Raw genomic sequence first — 15,783 nt, 5'->3', positions numbered from 1 at the left:
GGTATTTATAATGCCATTTTTCATGACCTAATGGGCTCAGAACGAAGCCCGAAATTTTTTGTTGTCTGTCAGCCTCGCTAGGCGAGCTGGTAGCGAACGTTTGCTTCGCTAGGCGAGCTGGTAGCGAACGTTCGCTAGGCGAGCTGGTAGCGAACGTTCGCTAGGCGAGCTGGTAGCGAACGCGTAGCGAACAGGCCAGTTTTGGGCCATTTTCTGGATCGGGCCGTTCGCGAGCTGGGCTTTTGTCCATTTGAGATCAGTGTCATAAACATGATTCGGAATGCCTTGAAAAATGTCTTGAAATATTAATGGGCAAATTTTGGGGTATGACATTCACGATTACTATTCACATGTAATGTTTATCTATTGTTCATACACTGTTCATATACGGTTCATAATTATTATTTTTTAATTTTAAAAAAAATACTGTTTACCGTATTTATACGGTGAACAGTGTATACGGTGTATGTATTTAGTGTAAAAAATAGCGTAACTGGTTCTGATAATGTATTGGCGGGTAGTAGTTGTCTGCCCAAAAGAAATAAACATAATGAAATTTGAGTCCCCACCATAAAACATTGAAACCAACTTTGCATTTTCGACAGCAAGAAATTTGCGTTTCATATTTTGGGTGTCAAAAAAGAAAACGAGTGATACGGTATACCCACTTGTAAGCTTGGCTCTTGTATATAATAATTACTAATATTTGTGCCAACTCATCATTCATGATGCAATAGAAAACTACTACACTCTGTCTACATCTAGCTGTCAACACGGCAACATATCTGAGTGATTGCATTGCACTTTCCTTTGTTTCTTCCTTCCTTTCACAAATGTAGGACTATAAATACAATCATCCCTTCTTTCATCATCACTACCTAAATACAAATCTACCATGGCATTCATTCATTCTTCAACCATCACTTTCCTCCTATCTCAACTATTATTGGCTTCTTTCATGGCATCCTATACAGCAGGAAACTTCTACCAAAACTTTGACATAACTTGGGGAGATGGTCGTGCCAACATACTCGACAACGGTCAACTTCTCACTCTTTCTCTCGACAAAGCCTCTGGTTCTGGTTTTCAATCCAAGAATGAATATCTATTCGGCAACATTGATATGCAACTCAAACTTGTACCTGGAAATTCTGCAGGCACCGTCACTGCTTACTATGTATGAACAAATAACTCTTATTGTCTTTAATATTTATAGTAATATTAATACAAGTTTCAAATTCCTAATTACTTATTTTTAATGCAGTTATCTTCAAAAGGATCAAACTGGGATGTAATAGAGTAGTAGTGTAGCTGAGTCTTAGATATAAGTTTGTTATAAGTTTGTTATGCTGTTGTGCTGACGTGGCATAATCTGTTATGCCACTGCTCATCTATATAAGAGCTTCTGTAATCTTCTATTTTCATCAATGAATATAATATTCTTCTTCCTCATTATGACTCTCTCTAGATTTCTATCATGGTATCCAGAGCTTCTCTCTTGATCCAGAATTTTTTTTCCTTCCTCCATGGCATCACCGTTTCGCAACGACGGTGCCTTCCCTTCTTCTCACGTCAAACTCTCGCATCTGATCTCTGTTAAACTTGATGAGAAAAACTTCAAGTTATGGAAACAGCAGATCGACGGTGTTGTTCGTGGCCACCGGCTTCAGCGGTTCATCACAGTACCAGCGGTCCCTCCGCACTTCATCTCTAACTCTGGTCCTACTCACACTGTTGAAAGCGATGCGTATCTGGATTGGGAACAACAAGATGCGTTAATTTCCACTTGGTTACTCTCTACCATTTCTGACTCGCTTCTGCCGAAACTTGTTGATTGCAAGCATTCATGGCAGATATGGACCGAAGTTCATCGTTACTTTGCAACGCTCCTCACGACGAAGGCGAGACAGCTTCGCTCTGACCTTCGTCATCTTTCCAAAGGTGCGCTCACTATTGAAGCGTTCATGTTACGTGTTCGTGACCTCAGTGAGTCCCTCATCTCTGTTGGTGATCCAGTACCTTTACGTAACCTAATTGAAATTGTTCTCGATGCACTCCCTGAGGAGTATGATTCAATTGTAGCTGCGATTAACAGTAAGGAAGAGCTTAGCTCCTTGGATGAACTTGAGGCTTGTCTTCTTGCGCATGAATCGCACCTTGACAAGCATCGTAAGGCTATTCTCACTGAACCGGTGTCAGTCAATCTTGCGCAAGCATCGCCGGCGCCTTCGTCATCTCCAGCTGACTCTACCTCTCTTACTTCAGACGCCTTTCCTTCCAGTACCAATCACGTCACTGCGCAAGCTGAGAATACTAACTCTCAGCACAGAGGTGGCCGGTCAAGTCGTGGTGGAGGCCGTTTTGGTCGAGGCGGTGGCCGTTCTGGTAAATCTCAGTGCCAGATCTGTCACAAAATTGGTCATGATGCGTCTATTTGTTATCACCGGTACACACAGTCCATGCCATCTGCTTTCTCTGCTCCTCGTATTCCTTTCAATCCATTCATGATGCAGACTCGCCCTCAGTATCCTCCCTCCTTTGGTTATGCTGCTCCTGGTTATGCTGCTCCTCGACCTTCAGCACCTCGTGCTGCTACACCACAAGCGTTTCTTGCCACTTCAGATCCTTCGTTCAACAATCAACTGTGGTTTCCTGATTCTGGCGCATCTCACCATGTCACACCTGATTCCACAAATCTGTCTGACATTCAATCTATGACTGGTTCTGAACAAGTTTATATGGGTAATGGCCAAGGTTTGTCAATTAACTCTATAGGTTCTCTTCAATTCCCTTCACCTAACACCACTCACATGCCACTCACCTTACATAATTTACTTCATGTCCCTCATATCACCAAAAATCTCATGAGTGTTAGTAAGTTTGCTCAAGATAACTGTGTTTTCTTTGAATTTCACCCTTATTTCTGTCTTGTCAAATCTCAGGATTCTTCTAAAGTCCTTCTTCAAGGAGTGGTAGGAGCTGATGGTCTGTACAAGTTTCATCTTCCTGCTCCTCCTGTGCCAAAATCTCTGCCTAGCCTTAACTCTAGTGTTGTCCTTAATGCTTCCAATAAGCTCTCTAGCTCTCTTTGTAAATCCTCAATGGATAATTCTGTTTCACCTGATTGCACTCCTTGTAATGATCTTACATTCATTAATAAAAGTGATTCTTCTTCTGATAATTTGCCTACGGTTAATTCTGCCACTGCTTGTAATTCCGCTTTACCTATTTCTCACTCTAAATATACTTTGTGGCACACACGTTTAGGTCATCCTCATTATCATGCTCTCACTGAAGTGTTAAAATTATGCCATATTCCTGTTCCTTCTAAACCTCTCAATGAACTCTGTACTGCCTGCTGCCTTGGCAAGTCTCATAGGTTACCCTCCTCCCTTTTCCTCTACTGTTTATACTCATCCTTTTGAGCTGGTTGTTTGTGATCTATGGGGACCTGCTCCTGTCACTTCTTCAGGTGCTTACACCTATTTCCTCACGTGTGTGGATGCTTTTTCCAGGTTTGTGTGGGTGTTTCCACTCAAACTAAAGTCTGATACTCTAACTCAGTTTGTTCATTTCAAGTCCATGGTTGAGCTGCAATTCAATTGTACAATAAAAACTGTCCAAAGTGATGGAGGTGGTGAATTCAGACCCTTCACCAAATACCTCACTACTCTTGGTATTTCTCATCGTTTCACTTGTCCTCATACTCACCATCAAAATGGCATAGTCGAACGAAAACATCGTCATATTGTTGAAACCGGGCTTGCCCTTCTAGCTCACTCTCAATTGCCTCTCAAGTTTTGGGATCATGCTTTTGTTACTGCTGCCTATCTTATTAACCGGCTACCTAGTGTCTCCCTTGGCAACCAATCACCTTACTTTAAGCTCCTTCACAAAGTCCCTGACTACTCTCATCTTAGGGTTTTTGGTTGTGCATGTTTTCCTTTCCTCCGTCCCTACAATTCTCACAAAATGGATTTTAGGTCACAAGAATGTGTGTTTCTTGGTTACTCTTCCATTCATAAAGGGTACAAGTGTCTTTCCCCCACCGGGCGTATCTATATTTCCAAAGATGTTCTATTCCATGAAACCAAATTTCCGTATGTGTCTTTATTTTCCTCAATAGCCTCTCCTGCCTCTAAGTCTTCTTCTTCCCCTCTCTCATCGTGTTCTTTTCCTACTTTATCTGCCCCTCTATTTCCTCTTACAAGTGTTAGCCCTGCTCATAACACTCCTAATGCTACAACTTCTTTACATCATGCTTCTCCTAATTCTTTACCTAACACTCCTACTGCTACAACTTTTTCCAACTCTGCTCATAACACTCCTCCTGCTCCTACTTCTTTACATCATGCTTCTCCTAATTCTTTACATAATGCTTCTCCTGCCACCTCTCCTGTGACTCCTGCCCTATCCTCTCCTCTTACTCCTCTCACCTCTGATCCTGCTGAAGCTAGCACCATTTCTCCTTCCTCTCTCCCTGCTAGCATTTCCTCTGTACCTTTTGTCCAGCCTTCAGCCCCTCCCCTTAACTCTCACCCCATGGTCACTAGATCCAAGAATGGCATTGTTAAACCTAAACTTAAACCCACTCTTTTACTAACACATATGAATCCCACCTCTGTTAGATAAGCCTTGGCCACTCCCCATTGGTTTCAGGCCATGAAAGATGAATTTCAGGCACTTTTGAAAAATCAGACTTGGGACTTGGTGCCTGCTTCATCAGCTAGGAAACCCATTGGTTGTAAATGGGTATTTAGGGTGAAGGAAAACACTGATGGCTCCATCAATAAATTCAAGGCCAGGCTTGTTGCCAAAGGATTTCATCAGAAAGCTGGTTCTGATTTTACTGAAACATTTTCCCCTGTGGTAAAACCTGTTACTGTCAGAATTGTCCTAACTCTTGCTGTCACTAACAGGTGGCCTATACAACAGATAGATGTTAACAATGCTTTCCTCAATGGCACTCTAGAAGAGGAGGTTTACATGCAGCAGCCTCCGGGGTTTGAAGCAGCTGACAAAACTCTTGTATGTAAGCTCAACAAAGCCATTTATGGACTCAAACAGGCACCTAGGGCCTGGTTTGACAAGCTAAAAAGGTCTCTGATGCTCCATGGCTTTACTGCCAGCAGATGTGATCCTAGCCTGTTCCTCTTGAACAAGGTCACCTTAACTATCATGGTCTTGGTTTATGTTGATGATATTATCATCACTGGGAATTCTGCCACCTTTATCACAAGCTTAATTCATCAGCTCAATTCTGATTTTTCTCTTAAGCAGCTTGGCAAGTTGGACTACTTTCTGGGCATTGAAGTCACTCATTTACCCAATGGTTCACTGCACTTGTCTCAAACCAAGTATCTCACTGATCTGCTATCCAAAACCAACATGCTGAATTCCAATGGCATGCCCACCCCCATGGTTTCAACTTCCAAACTCTCTAAAATTGGCTCCAATGTTGTCTCTGACCCCACTCAGTTCAGGTCTGTGGTGGGTGCACTTCAGTATGCCACCCTCACCAGGCCTGAAATTTCATTTGCCGTTAATAAAGTATGCCAATTTCTTTCCAATCCCTTGGAGGAATATTGGAAAGCTGTCAAACGTATTCTACGATACCTCAGTGGCACTCTGCATCATGGTTTACTAATCCAACCTGCCTCTCCTCATCAACCATTGTCTCTTCTTGGTTTCTGTGATGCTGATTGGGCTTCAGACCCAGATGATAGGCGTTCCACCTCAGGCGCTTGTGTTTTCCTAGGGCCTAACTTAGTGTCATGGTGGTCTAAAAAGCAACAATTAGTTGCTAGGTCAAGTGCTGAGGCAGAATACAGGAGCATGGCTCAGCTGGCCTCTGAAATGCTTTGGGTGCAATCTCTGCTTCAGGAACTTCATTGCAGGTTTACTACCCCTAAGCTCCTATGTGATAATCTCAGCACAGTGACACTTGCGCATAATCCTGTTCTGCACAACAGAACAAAACACATGGAGCTCGATATCTTTTTTGTAAGGGAGAAGGTTCTCTCTAAGCAGCTGATAGTTGAGCATGTCCCAGCTCAAGACCAGTGGGCAGATGCCCTGACCAAACCTCTTTCTGCTGCTAAATTCCTCCCTCTCAGAGACAAATTCAGGGTCATCAGCAAACAACAGCTGTCTTCTACACTGCCAGCTTCTACGAGGGAATAATAGAGTAGTAGTGTAGCTGAGTCTTAGATATAAGTTTGTTATAAGTTTGTTATGCTGTTGTGCTGACGTGGCATAATCTGTTATGCCACTGCTCATCTATATAAGAGCTTTTGTAATCTTCTATTTTCATCAATGAATATAATATTCTTCTTCCTCATTATGACTCTCTCTAGATTTCTATCAGGATGAGATTGATTTTGAATTCTTGGGAAATGTAAGTGGACAACCATACATTCTTCACACCAATGTGTTCAGTCAAGGAAAAGGAAATAGAGAGCAACAGTTCTATCTATGGTTTGATCCAACTGCTGATTTCCACACCTATTCCATTCTCTGGAATCCTCAGCATATTATGTATGTACTTTTTACATATTTGATAGTCTTTTCAATTTCATTCATTTTGAGTGTTGATTAATGATGAGCATGTGTGTATATTCACTGAATGCAGTTTTTCAGTGGATGGAACGGCTATAAGAGAATTCAAAAACATGGAATCAAAAGGAGTTGCATTTCCAAAGAATCAAGCAATGAGAATATATTCAAGTTTATGGAATGCTGATGATTGGGCAACAAGAGGTGGTCTTGTCAAGACAGATTGGAATGAAGGTCCATTCATAGCATCATACAGAAATTTCAATGCAGATGCATCCTCATCCAATGCTTGGTATTCTCAACAGTTGGATTCAACAAGTAAAGAGAGATTGAGTTGGGTGCAAAAGAATTACATGATTTATAATTATTGCAATGACACCAAAAGATTTCCTCAAGGCCTTCCGACTGAGTGCACTGCATCCTAATAGATCTTTCTATCTTCATATTGCAACTATATGTTTCAAGATTTAATTCATTCTTTTTCTTCTTAGTTAGGCCTGTTCAATTTCTTTTACTTGTAATTTGCTTCATATCAATTCATTTCATTTATTCTTTGATACAAAAATAAATATTCAATTTTTTTTGTCTTCCAAACTCAAGGTAATCTTTTAATTTTTTATTAGAGTTCAAAATCAAAACTTAATCATGTTTAGTTGTTTATTAATGAATTATGATATTATGTTATTGTACACCTATAAGAAATATTAAAATGCATTCACTAATACTCGTTTTCTCATTCATTATGACCAACCTTCCATTCATCATAATCAATAAGTGCGTCTACATAAAATTGATATGCATTTTGGTTGTGTACTTACCATTACTACAAATCTTCAAATTGTCTCATGATTGTTGAGTCCTCAAATAAGGATTTTTTAAAATTTAAATTACTCTTAAAACATTATATTTTATTTTATATTTATCATAATAGTAACTTTGTCTAGGTAAGCTTTGCTATGCATAGTTATTTCTAAATCCGGATAAAAGGAGAAAATTGTGTTAGACGGTCAACAAATAATTTAAAATATTCTTGAATCTCTTTGAAATGGATCAAATACGTAATAATATGAATGATAGGTCATTGTCTAGAAGCAACACGATCTATGACTCGAGTATGTACAATGTTAAATGAGTAAGGGTGACTACATTAGTACCGGATACATTGAAAAATAAGTAAGGATTTATTTTGAAAAATAAAATATAAGTGCAGTGAGAAGAAAATATATGAAAATAGTGGAGACTATGTTTTGAAGGAAGTTCAACTTTATGTGTCTACAAAAACCTACCTAGAGGGTGAAAAGGCAAAAGAATTAGACATTTTAGGCTTTAAGGTTTGATATAGGACAAAGTTGGATCAATAAATGATTTGAGAATTATTGTAGACAAAGAGTGAAATAAATATATTATGGATGTATGAAGGATAGTATATTGGATCATAGTCTTGAAATATATAGTGGAACAAGACACCTTTAATGTTATTAGTGCTTACACACCTTAGGTTGGATTATTAAAGTTTTTGAAGGAATTTGAAGTATTGTTTTAAGATATACCTCAAAGAGAAAAGATTTTCTTGGAAGGAGGTCTAAATGGGCACATAAGGAGCTTATTGAGATGTTTTAAGGGAGTACATGAGGATATAAAATATAAAGGGTAAATCCATCCAAGATTTTTTGTCGACTTTTAATCTGACCTGCCAGAAGTGTACAATTATGCAAAGTAGTATAAAAATAGATTATCAAACCACTGAGATCTATGGTTTGATTATTGAATCCTATTTTATAGGTTTATATCTAGAGTGACCAAAAATTGATGGTTTGTGAAACAACTTAAATAAAAACCACTTTTGGAAAATAACTTCAATAAAAATCATTTAAAAATATTATGAGATAAACATGACTTAGGGTTCGTAATCCTTAGTCCGACATATCCATGTAATAATTTTGCTTCTATTACGAGAATTTCAATATTGTTATAGAAAATAGATAAATGTGGACAACACCTACTTTCATCAGCGTGTTGTCCTATCTGTGGTGAATAATCCGTCTGCTTTCGCACGTCCGAATTATTCATCAAAGATTCTTTTATTTGCACAACTATAAAAGGTGGGATATTTATCAACCGCATCCGAGCACTTTCGTTGTTTCAGGCTTAATTGTTTAAAAACATGTTCTTGGGTACTGATGCATATCCTTTCTGATTATGATCGGTACAAGGGTTGGGTTAAAAAATACAGGTTTTAAAATAATGTATGAATGAAACTCTCATAATCGATTTGCGAAGATTAATATGGATAGTCATGAGATAAGTCTCACGACCCTTATGCTATTTTTGGATATCATAAAATAAACAGAGCGGAATGGAGTGGAGCGGAGTGGGATGGAGAGGAATGGAGAGGAGCGGAACCAATGTTCCATTCCATTGTTTGGAAATTTTAGAACGGAATAAGACAAGTAGTTCATTCTGCCCAAATTGGAGGGGAAGAAATATGGTGGTAAGGGATGGAATGGAATGGAATCCATACCACTTCATTACGCTCCGCTCCATCGAATTTTAAATGATCCAAACAATGGAATACCATTCCATTCTATCTCATTCCGCTCTATTCGATTTCATCAATCCAAACAAAGTCTTAGTCCCTAATAGACTACTCACTCACGGTGACCAATACACAAATAGAGCAATAATCTTAATCGAAAATATGATTAACAATAAAATTATAAATTGACAAATGTAAATAATGATGAATATAACCCGACTGAAAATAAAATAGCTTGAATGATAAAGATCCAGATGCTCCAATGGAGACTTGAATACACAACAAAAACTTAGAGAAAACGAAAATTATACGATAAAACTAAAAATATCACCCCCCTCAACTATTACAGTGTATGAGCTTTTGTAGAAAAATCTTAATTGTCGATCAAATATCTCTACTAAATGCCTATTAAAATAAAATATTTTGAATCAGGAAGTTCACATATCCCAAAACAGCAACAGAAAACACCGGAAAAGAAAAGAAAATATGGGGAAAATAGACTTGTATGCCACGGTCCGTAGCAGCTGCTACGGCCGCCTGTAGCAGGCGCCTGGAAAACGTATGGGAAAATGGCTAGGTTGTAGCATCCCTCTAGAAAATGCATAGAGAAAAATATGTCTTTCCTCATTTTTCTGTGTGTTTGCTCATTTTGGTTCCTCTTTTGTCCGAGATACTTACTTAAGCCTGAAAAACATCAAAAACACACTACCAAGCATAAAATATGGTAAAAAAGAAAGTAAATCAAACAAAAACGTGAAAATAGATAAGTAAAACAACTAACAAAAGCGATACGAAAACCACTTATAAAACTTTCTCAAACTTAGATCGTTGCTTATCCTAAAGCAACAAAGTTTGCTTATGCAAATTTTTGGATCAAGTGGTTTAATAATTGAAAAGCTTACAAAAATTAAGCTATTGGTACTCATACATGAGTTTTTGCTCGGATTGGCTAAGATTCAGTTCTCTCGGTACTCATTTGACACCAAAGGTATTTACAGGGACACTAACCATAGTGAGACTACGAAACCAAGTCTCCCTTTCAGATACCGCTCAAACTATGCATTGTAATTAAGTATCATTTTTAAAATTTTCCTTCCCTTTTCATTCTGACAATCAAATTAAGGCATTTGGATTTATTATAATCTTCACATGCACAAAATCAGTTGAGCATTTTTATTTAGACACCAGATATGCAATAATTACCTTCTTTATTTACCAATGAAATTGCACACTTTTGTGTGTTTATTTATTGTCCACTTTGGGACAACGTCTAGGGTTCAACCATAGTTGGGCTAAATAATCAGACAAGGGTTACCCATCTTAGAAGGTGTAGTTGCCTTTTACTGTCTTTTTCATCATTTCGGCGCTAAATATATTTATTTTTCAACCAATAATATATGAGATGTGAATCTAAATTATGACAGACTATCATGATAAACTAATTAGGGAGTACTTCTCAAAATTCGAGTACTATGGTACAAATCTACATATTGGACTCGTATCTTACTATGGGGGACTTGGGATGTTTGAGTAATACATATTTTGTCAAACTTTCCCGGCGTCCCTAGATTTAGCCTATCATCCCTCTAACTCTACATACTTTTCCGGTTTCCTCATGATCAAAGTTTTTTCAAGAATTTTGTTTGAACAATCCTAATTCAAAAGAAAAAAAATGAAACAGTGGTCTTTTGAAAATAAAATTAACGAAGGCAAACAAACACACAAAATAGAAAGAAGCAAAAGAAAAGTTAATAAATTCCCCCTAACTTTAACCAAATATTGTCTACAATTTTTTAGCGCAAGCAAGAAGAGGTAAACTCACAAAAGCCCTCACTCGGGAGGGGGAAGCACAACATCAGTTGCATATCATCTAGTACCATACCTTGCCTTAATTTCTCATTGTGAGTCATTTTATTATCTGGAAAAAAAATCAAATGACAATAAAATCTATTAGTAACAAAAATTGTGGGTTGCCTTCCACGTAGCGCTTTGTTTAATATCGTTTTAGCTTGAAGGTTCATGAGTAGAAACACTCATGATAGTCCTTTAAAAAATGATTCCTCAACCTTATTCTCAATAGTCTTAGGTTTCCATGCCCACTTATGAAGCCATCTCTCATTCCATCACTCTTTCTATCCTAAGTATTAGTTGTTCGGGTTTGGATTTGATCCTTTCATCTCCACCTCAAAGGTCAACCTTCCCCTCTTAACATCAACAATTTCCCCAGTTTCATGGTCCTCTAATTTTCTCTTTTTAGATAGGACCTCGGATAATGGTACATTGGTGTGGATATTTTCTAATATTTTTGCATAACTTTTGAACTGGGCGCCTACCTTAGCTTCCATAAATCTTTGCGAGAAAGGAATTGGTGGCTTGTGGGGAAGATGATCAATATAAGGTGTTTTCTTTTCCACCTCATCGACAACCTCTTTTTTAGATGGTGTCGGTGAGTTTTTCTCAATCTCTACATTTTTCTCACCAGAAGACTCCTTAACCTCTTTACAATTCTCTCTAGAATTTTCAACTTGGTTTTCACTTATGATTTTTACAATATTCACATGTCCCTCAGGGAATGGTCCTAGAAGGGTGTGTGCAAGCTCGGGGATTTCGGTTTCCAATGCTTTGCTGTTAGTTGCAAGGGACTCGGCCACAATGTTTAGGGTCCTAAGGACTTCACTAGTATAGATATTTTGGTTTCTAAACTCTTCATTCTTGCGAGAGTTTACGCCGCAATAAAATTCTCCATTAGCATTTCAAGGTTGGATTGTTGGTAATCTTGTGGTTCCTCGGAATCCTGGGAGTGGTTATTTGAGAAAACTTGAGTGATCTATCCACCACGGATTATAGGTACTGGGATAAGAGTCTTCATGGTTATTGTTCACATAATTGACCATATTTTGGATAGACCTCATGCATATCATAAAAGAAACAACAGAAAAGTAAAAGTTGCTCTAATCTCTACAGTAACAAAAAATAAAAACGCTGGTCTATATAGGGACTAAATTGAATTTCAATATCAAGCACAGTTGGTCCCGACAATGGCACCAAAAACTTTTCTCCAAACATTTTTCGTCAAAGACGAATTCCACGTCTTTCCTTAATAAGTTGGTTAATGGTTTTGTTATTTTAGAGAAATCTTTAATAAACCTTCGGTAAAAATCGGTGTGTCCAGAGAAGCTTCACATTTCTCTAACAGTTTTTGGGGGTTGAAGGTTTTCTATAACCTCTATTTTCGCTTTGTCAACTTCAATCCCTTTATCGGACACTATGTGTCCAAGTATTATCCCTTGTCTAACCATGAAATGGCATTTCTCCCAATTTAGCACGAGATTAACCTTTACACATCTATCAAGTACCTGTTCTAGGTTTTTTAGACAACCTTCGAAACTCTACCCACAAACAGAAAAATCGTCCATAAATACCTCTATGATGTCGTCTATATAGTCTACGAAAATTGACATCATGCACCTTTGAAATGTTGCAAGTGCGTTACAAAGTCCAAATGGCATTTGTCTGTAGGCAAATGTACCATAAGGACGTGTGAAAGAGGTATTTTCTTGGTCATCAGGACAGATGGGAATTTGAAAGAATCCTGAGTAACCGTCCAGAGAGAAAAAATGAGAATGCTTAGCTAATCGTTCCATCATTTGGTCGATAAAAGTTAAGGGAAAGTGATCTTTGCGAGTGGCTTTATTAAATTTTCTGTAATCAATGCACATCCTCTATCCAATTACTACACATTTAGCTACAGTCTCGCCCTTTTCCTTATCGACAACCGTAACACCACCTTTCTTGGGTACTACATGTACTGGGCTGACCCATTTACGATCAGATATGGGATATATAATACCTGCCTCTAATAACTTCAACACTTTTTTCTTACTACATCGCTCATAATCGGGTTTAGTCGCCTTTGGTGTTCTCTAGAGGTTTTTGAGTCTTCCTCCAGCATAATGCGATGCATGCACAGAAAGGGACTAATTCTTTTTAAGTTTGAGATGTTGTAGCCTAATGCATTAGGGTATTTCCTTAAGACATGTAATAGTTTTTCAGTTTCTATTTGTCCTAAATCAGCGTTGACTATAACTGGTTGCTCAAGCTCTGTGTCCAGGAATTCATATCTCAGATTTTTTGGTAGTGTTTTAAGTTTTATAGGTTTCTTCGGGCATGGCATAGGATTTAGAGTTAATGCTAGACATTCCCTTAGACTGTCATCTACGGATGGTTATTTCCATTGCTCATCCTCAAGAATGGGTGGTGTTAGGATTTTTAGGATTTCAGTATCCTCTGATGGTTCCATTTTTATTTATTTTATACACTCATCAATGGTGTCCATGAAACAACATGTGTCGTCTATGGCAGGTGCTTTTAGAAATTGCAATAAAATGAATTCAATTTTCTCCTCTCCTACATCGAAAGTCATTTTTCCTCGTTTCACATCTATAATGGCATCGACAGTTGCTAGGAAAGGTCTTCCTAAGATAATTGGATGTTAGAATCTTTTTTTATTTCCATTATTATGAAACCGGTAGGGATAAATAATTGACCGACTTGGACGGGAATGTTCTCTAGCATTCCTATGGGGTACTTAACAGAATGATCTGCTAGTTGGAGATACATTTTCGTTGGTCTTAACTCTCCCAATTTGAGTCTTTCGTAGATAGAAAGGGGCATCAAACTCACACTAGCTCCTAAATCGCATAGGGTTCTGTCTATTACAAACTTCCCTATCACACAGGGTAGGGAAAAACTGCCAAGATCTTTTAGTTTAGGTGGCATGTTATTCTGAATGATAGCACTACACTCTGCATTAAGTGTCATTGTCTCATCATCCTCAAGTTTATTCTTGTTAGATAAGATTTCTTTTAGGAACTTGGCATATAAGGGTATCTATGTAATAGCTTCAGTGAAATGGATGGTAATATTAAGTTGTTTCAAGAGTTCAACGAACTTCCTGAATTGTCCTTCGGTTTTGGACTTAGCTAGTCTTTGAGGGTAATGGATTGGTGGTTTATATGGTGGTGGAGGCACGTATGGTTTCGCCTTCTCAACTGTCTCTTTGATTTCATCTTTTTCCTCTGGTTTATCAGGTTGGTCATTTTTCTGAGCCATCGGCAGAATTTGTATTCTAGGATCAACAGGTCCATCTAACTCCGCCCCACTTCACAATGTGATAGCATTAGCTTGACCTTTAGGATTAGGTTGTGGTTGACCAGGGAAAGTTCCAGTTGGAGTTGCGGTAGTTGCTTGTTGCTGGGCTACTTGAGAAATTTGAATTTTCAACATTTTGTTATGAGTAGCCAAAGCATCTACTTTAGTTGCTAATTGTTTCACTAATTCTGAGGTATGGACGTTTTGGTTCATAAACTCCTTGTTTTGTAGCATTTGAGAAGCAACAAAGTTTTACATCATTAACCCAAGATTAGATTTTCTAGGCGTTTGAGGAGCAGCTTGAGGTATGCTCTGAGCTGGCTTCTGGTAACCAGGAGGTGGTTGATTTGGAGCATACAAGGCATTGTTATTCTTATAAGAGAAATTGGGGTGGTTTTTCTAACCTGGATTGTAAGTATTGGAGTACGTGTTTCCTTGAGCATATTTTAACCGGTCAGGTGCGATGCCTGCTAGTAATTGGCATTCAGAAACGTTGTGTCCAAGTACTCCACATAAGTCGCAGCTTAGGGCTACGGCAGCCACGGTGGTCGTGGGAGTTATGGTCAAACTTTCAATCTTTTGAGTCAGAGTGTCTACCTTAACATTGACGTGATATATGCCACTGACTTCGTTCATACCTCCTTTCGGTTAAGGTTTCTCTATAGAAGTGCGATCTCCTCCCCATTGGTAGTGATTTTTTATCATATTTTCAATAAGCTGATAAGCTTCTTCATATGGTTTATCCACTATAGTGTCGCCAATTGCAACATCTAGGTTTAATTTGGTGTTATATGAGAGGCCACCATAGAAGGTGTGGATAATGAGCCATGGTTCAAGCCCATGATGCGGGAAAATCCTTAGCATGTCATTATATCTCTCCCACGCTTCAAAAAGTGATTCGTTGTCTTTTTGCCTAAATCCGTTGATTTGGCTTCTTAGCATAGCCGTTTTACTAGGTGGGAAATATGTAGCTAAGAAGACCTTCTTTAATTCATCCCATGTAGTTATGGAATTGGACGGTAAAGACTGGAGCCAAGCTCTAGCTCTGTCTCTTAAAGAAAAGGGAAAAATACGTAATCGTATCGCTTCGGGATTAATGCCATTAGCTTTCACTGTATCTGCATATTGCACAAATATTGACAAATGGAAATTTGGGTCATCTGTAGGGCTGCCAGAGAATTGGTTTTGCTGTACAACTTGTAACAGCGAAGGTTTCAACTTGAAATCGTTTTGGTCGATGGCAGGGGCAACAATGTTGTTGTGTGGTTCATCCTGAGATGGGGCAGCATAGTCCCTTTAAGGACGGTTAGTAGGGACAGCCATATCGGATTCGGGTATACTAGGATCAGGAAGATTGTATTTTAAACGGTATCTTCTGATTTGGCGTCTTAGTCTAATATAACGCTTGACTTCGTCTATCGGTTGTTCTAACTCGTTCTCTTATGAGCGAGTGTTTGGCATGCAACCGAAACAGATAAAAAGGAAAATAGTTGTCTTAGTCTATACCGTGCAACAATGGAGTTACGATATTAACTTAATTG

At 38.4% G+C, this 15,783-nt stretch overlaps 1 protein-coding gene and 1 non-coding gene across 3 annotated transcripts; both read left to right on the top strand.

Annotated features, from left to right (window-relative positions):
- The first annotated feature begins 866 nt into the window (after positions 1-866).
- Positions 867-7,149, top strand: LOC127138539 (probable xyloglucan endotransglucosylase/hydrolase protein 23). Of its 2 annotated transcripts, none has more exons than XM_051065009.1 (4): positions 867-1,177; positions 1,265-1,291; positions 6,368-6,537; positions 6,632-7,149. In XM_051065009.1, exons 1-4 carry the CDS (start codon positions 896-898, stop codon positions 6,978-6,980), a joined length of 828 nt encoding a protein of 275 aa, XP_050920966.1. In that variant the 5' UTR covers positions 867-895; the 3' UTR covers positions 6,981-7,149. The 2 variants fall into 2 exon arrangements, with proteins under 2 accessions (XP_050920966.1, XP_050920967.1); XM_051065010.1 differs by having other exon boundaries at positions 1,265-1,292; positions 6,372-6,537.
- A 7,928-nt stretch (positions 7,150-15,077) lies between these two features.
- LOC127077581 (small nucleolar RNA R71) lies at positions 15,078-15,184 on the top strand. The gene has a single exon (XR_007787376.1). It is a non-coding gene; the product is annotated as a small nucleolar RNA R71 (small nucleolar RNA).
- The last annotated feature ends 599 nt before the right edge of the window (positions 15,185-15,783 follow it).

This window comes from Lathyrus oleraceus, chromosome 4, assembly GCF_024323335.1.
Source record: "Lathyrus oleraceus cultivar Zhongwan6 chromosome 4, CAAS_Psat_ZW6_1.0, whole genome shotgun sequence".
Taxonomy (NCBI): domain Eukaryota; kingdom Viridiplantae; phylum Streptophyta; class Magnoliopsida; order Fabales; family Fabaceae; genus Lathyrus; species Lathyrus oleraceus.
Note: the sequence above shows the minus strand (reverse complement) of the source record. Positions and strands in the feature narration are given on the sequence as shown.

Coding starts and splice junctions, on each gene's coding strand:
- LOC127138539 (XM_051065009.1), top strand. CDS start 896: ATGGCATTCATTCATTCTTCAACCATCACTTTCCTCCTATCTCAACTA. Junction 1,178..1,264: donor GCACCGTCACTGCTTACTAT/GTATGAACAAAT, acceptor TTTTTAATGCAG/TTATCTTCAAAAGGATCAAA. Junction 1,292..6,367: donor CAAAAGGATCAAACTGGGAT/GTAATAGAGTAG, acceptor GATTTCTATCAG/GATGAGATTGATTTTGAATT.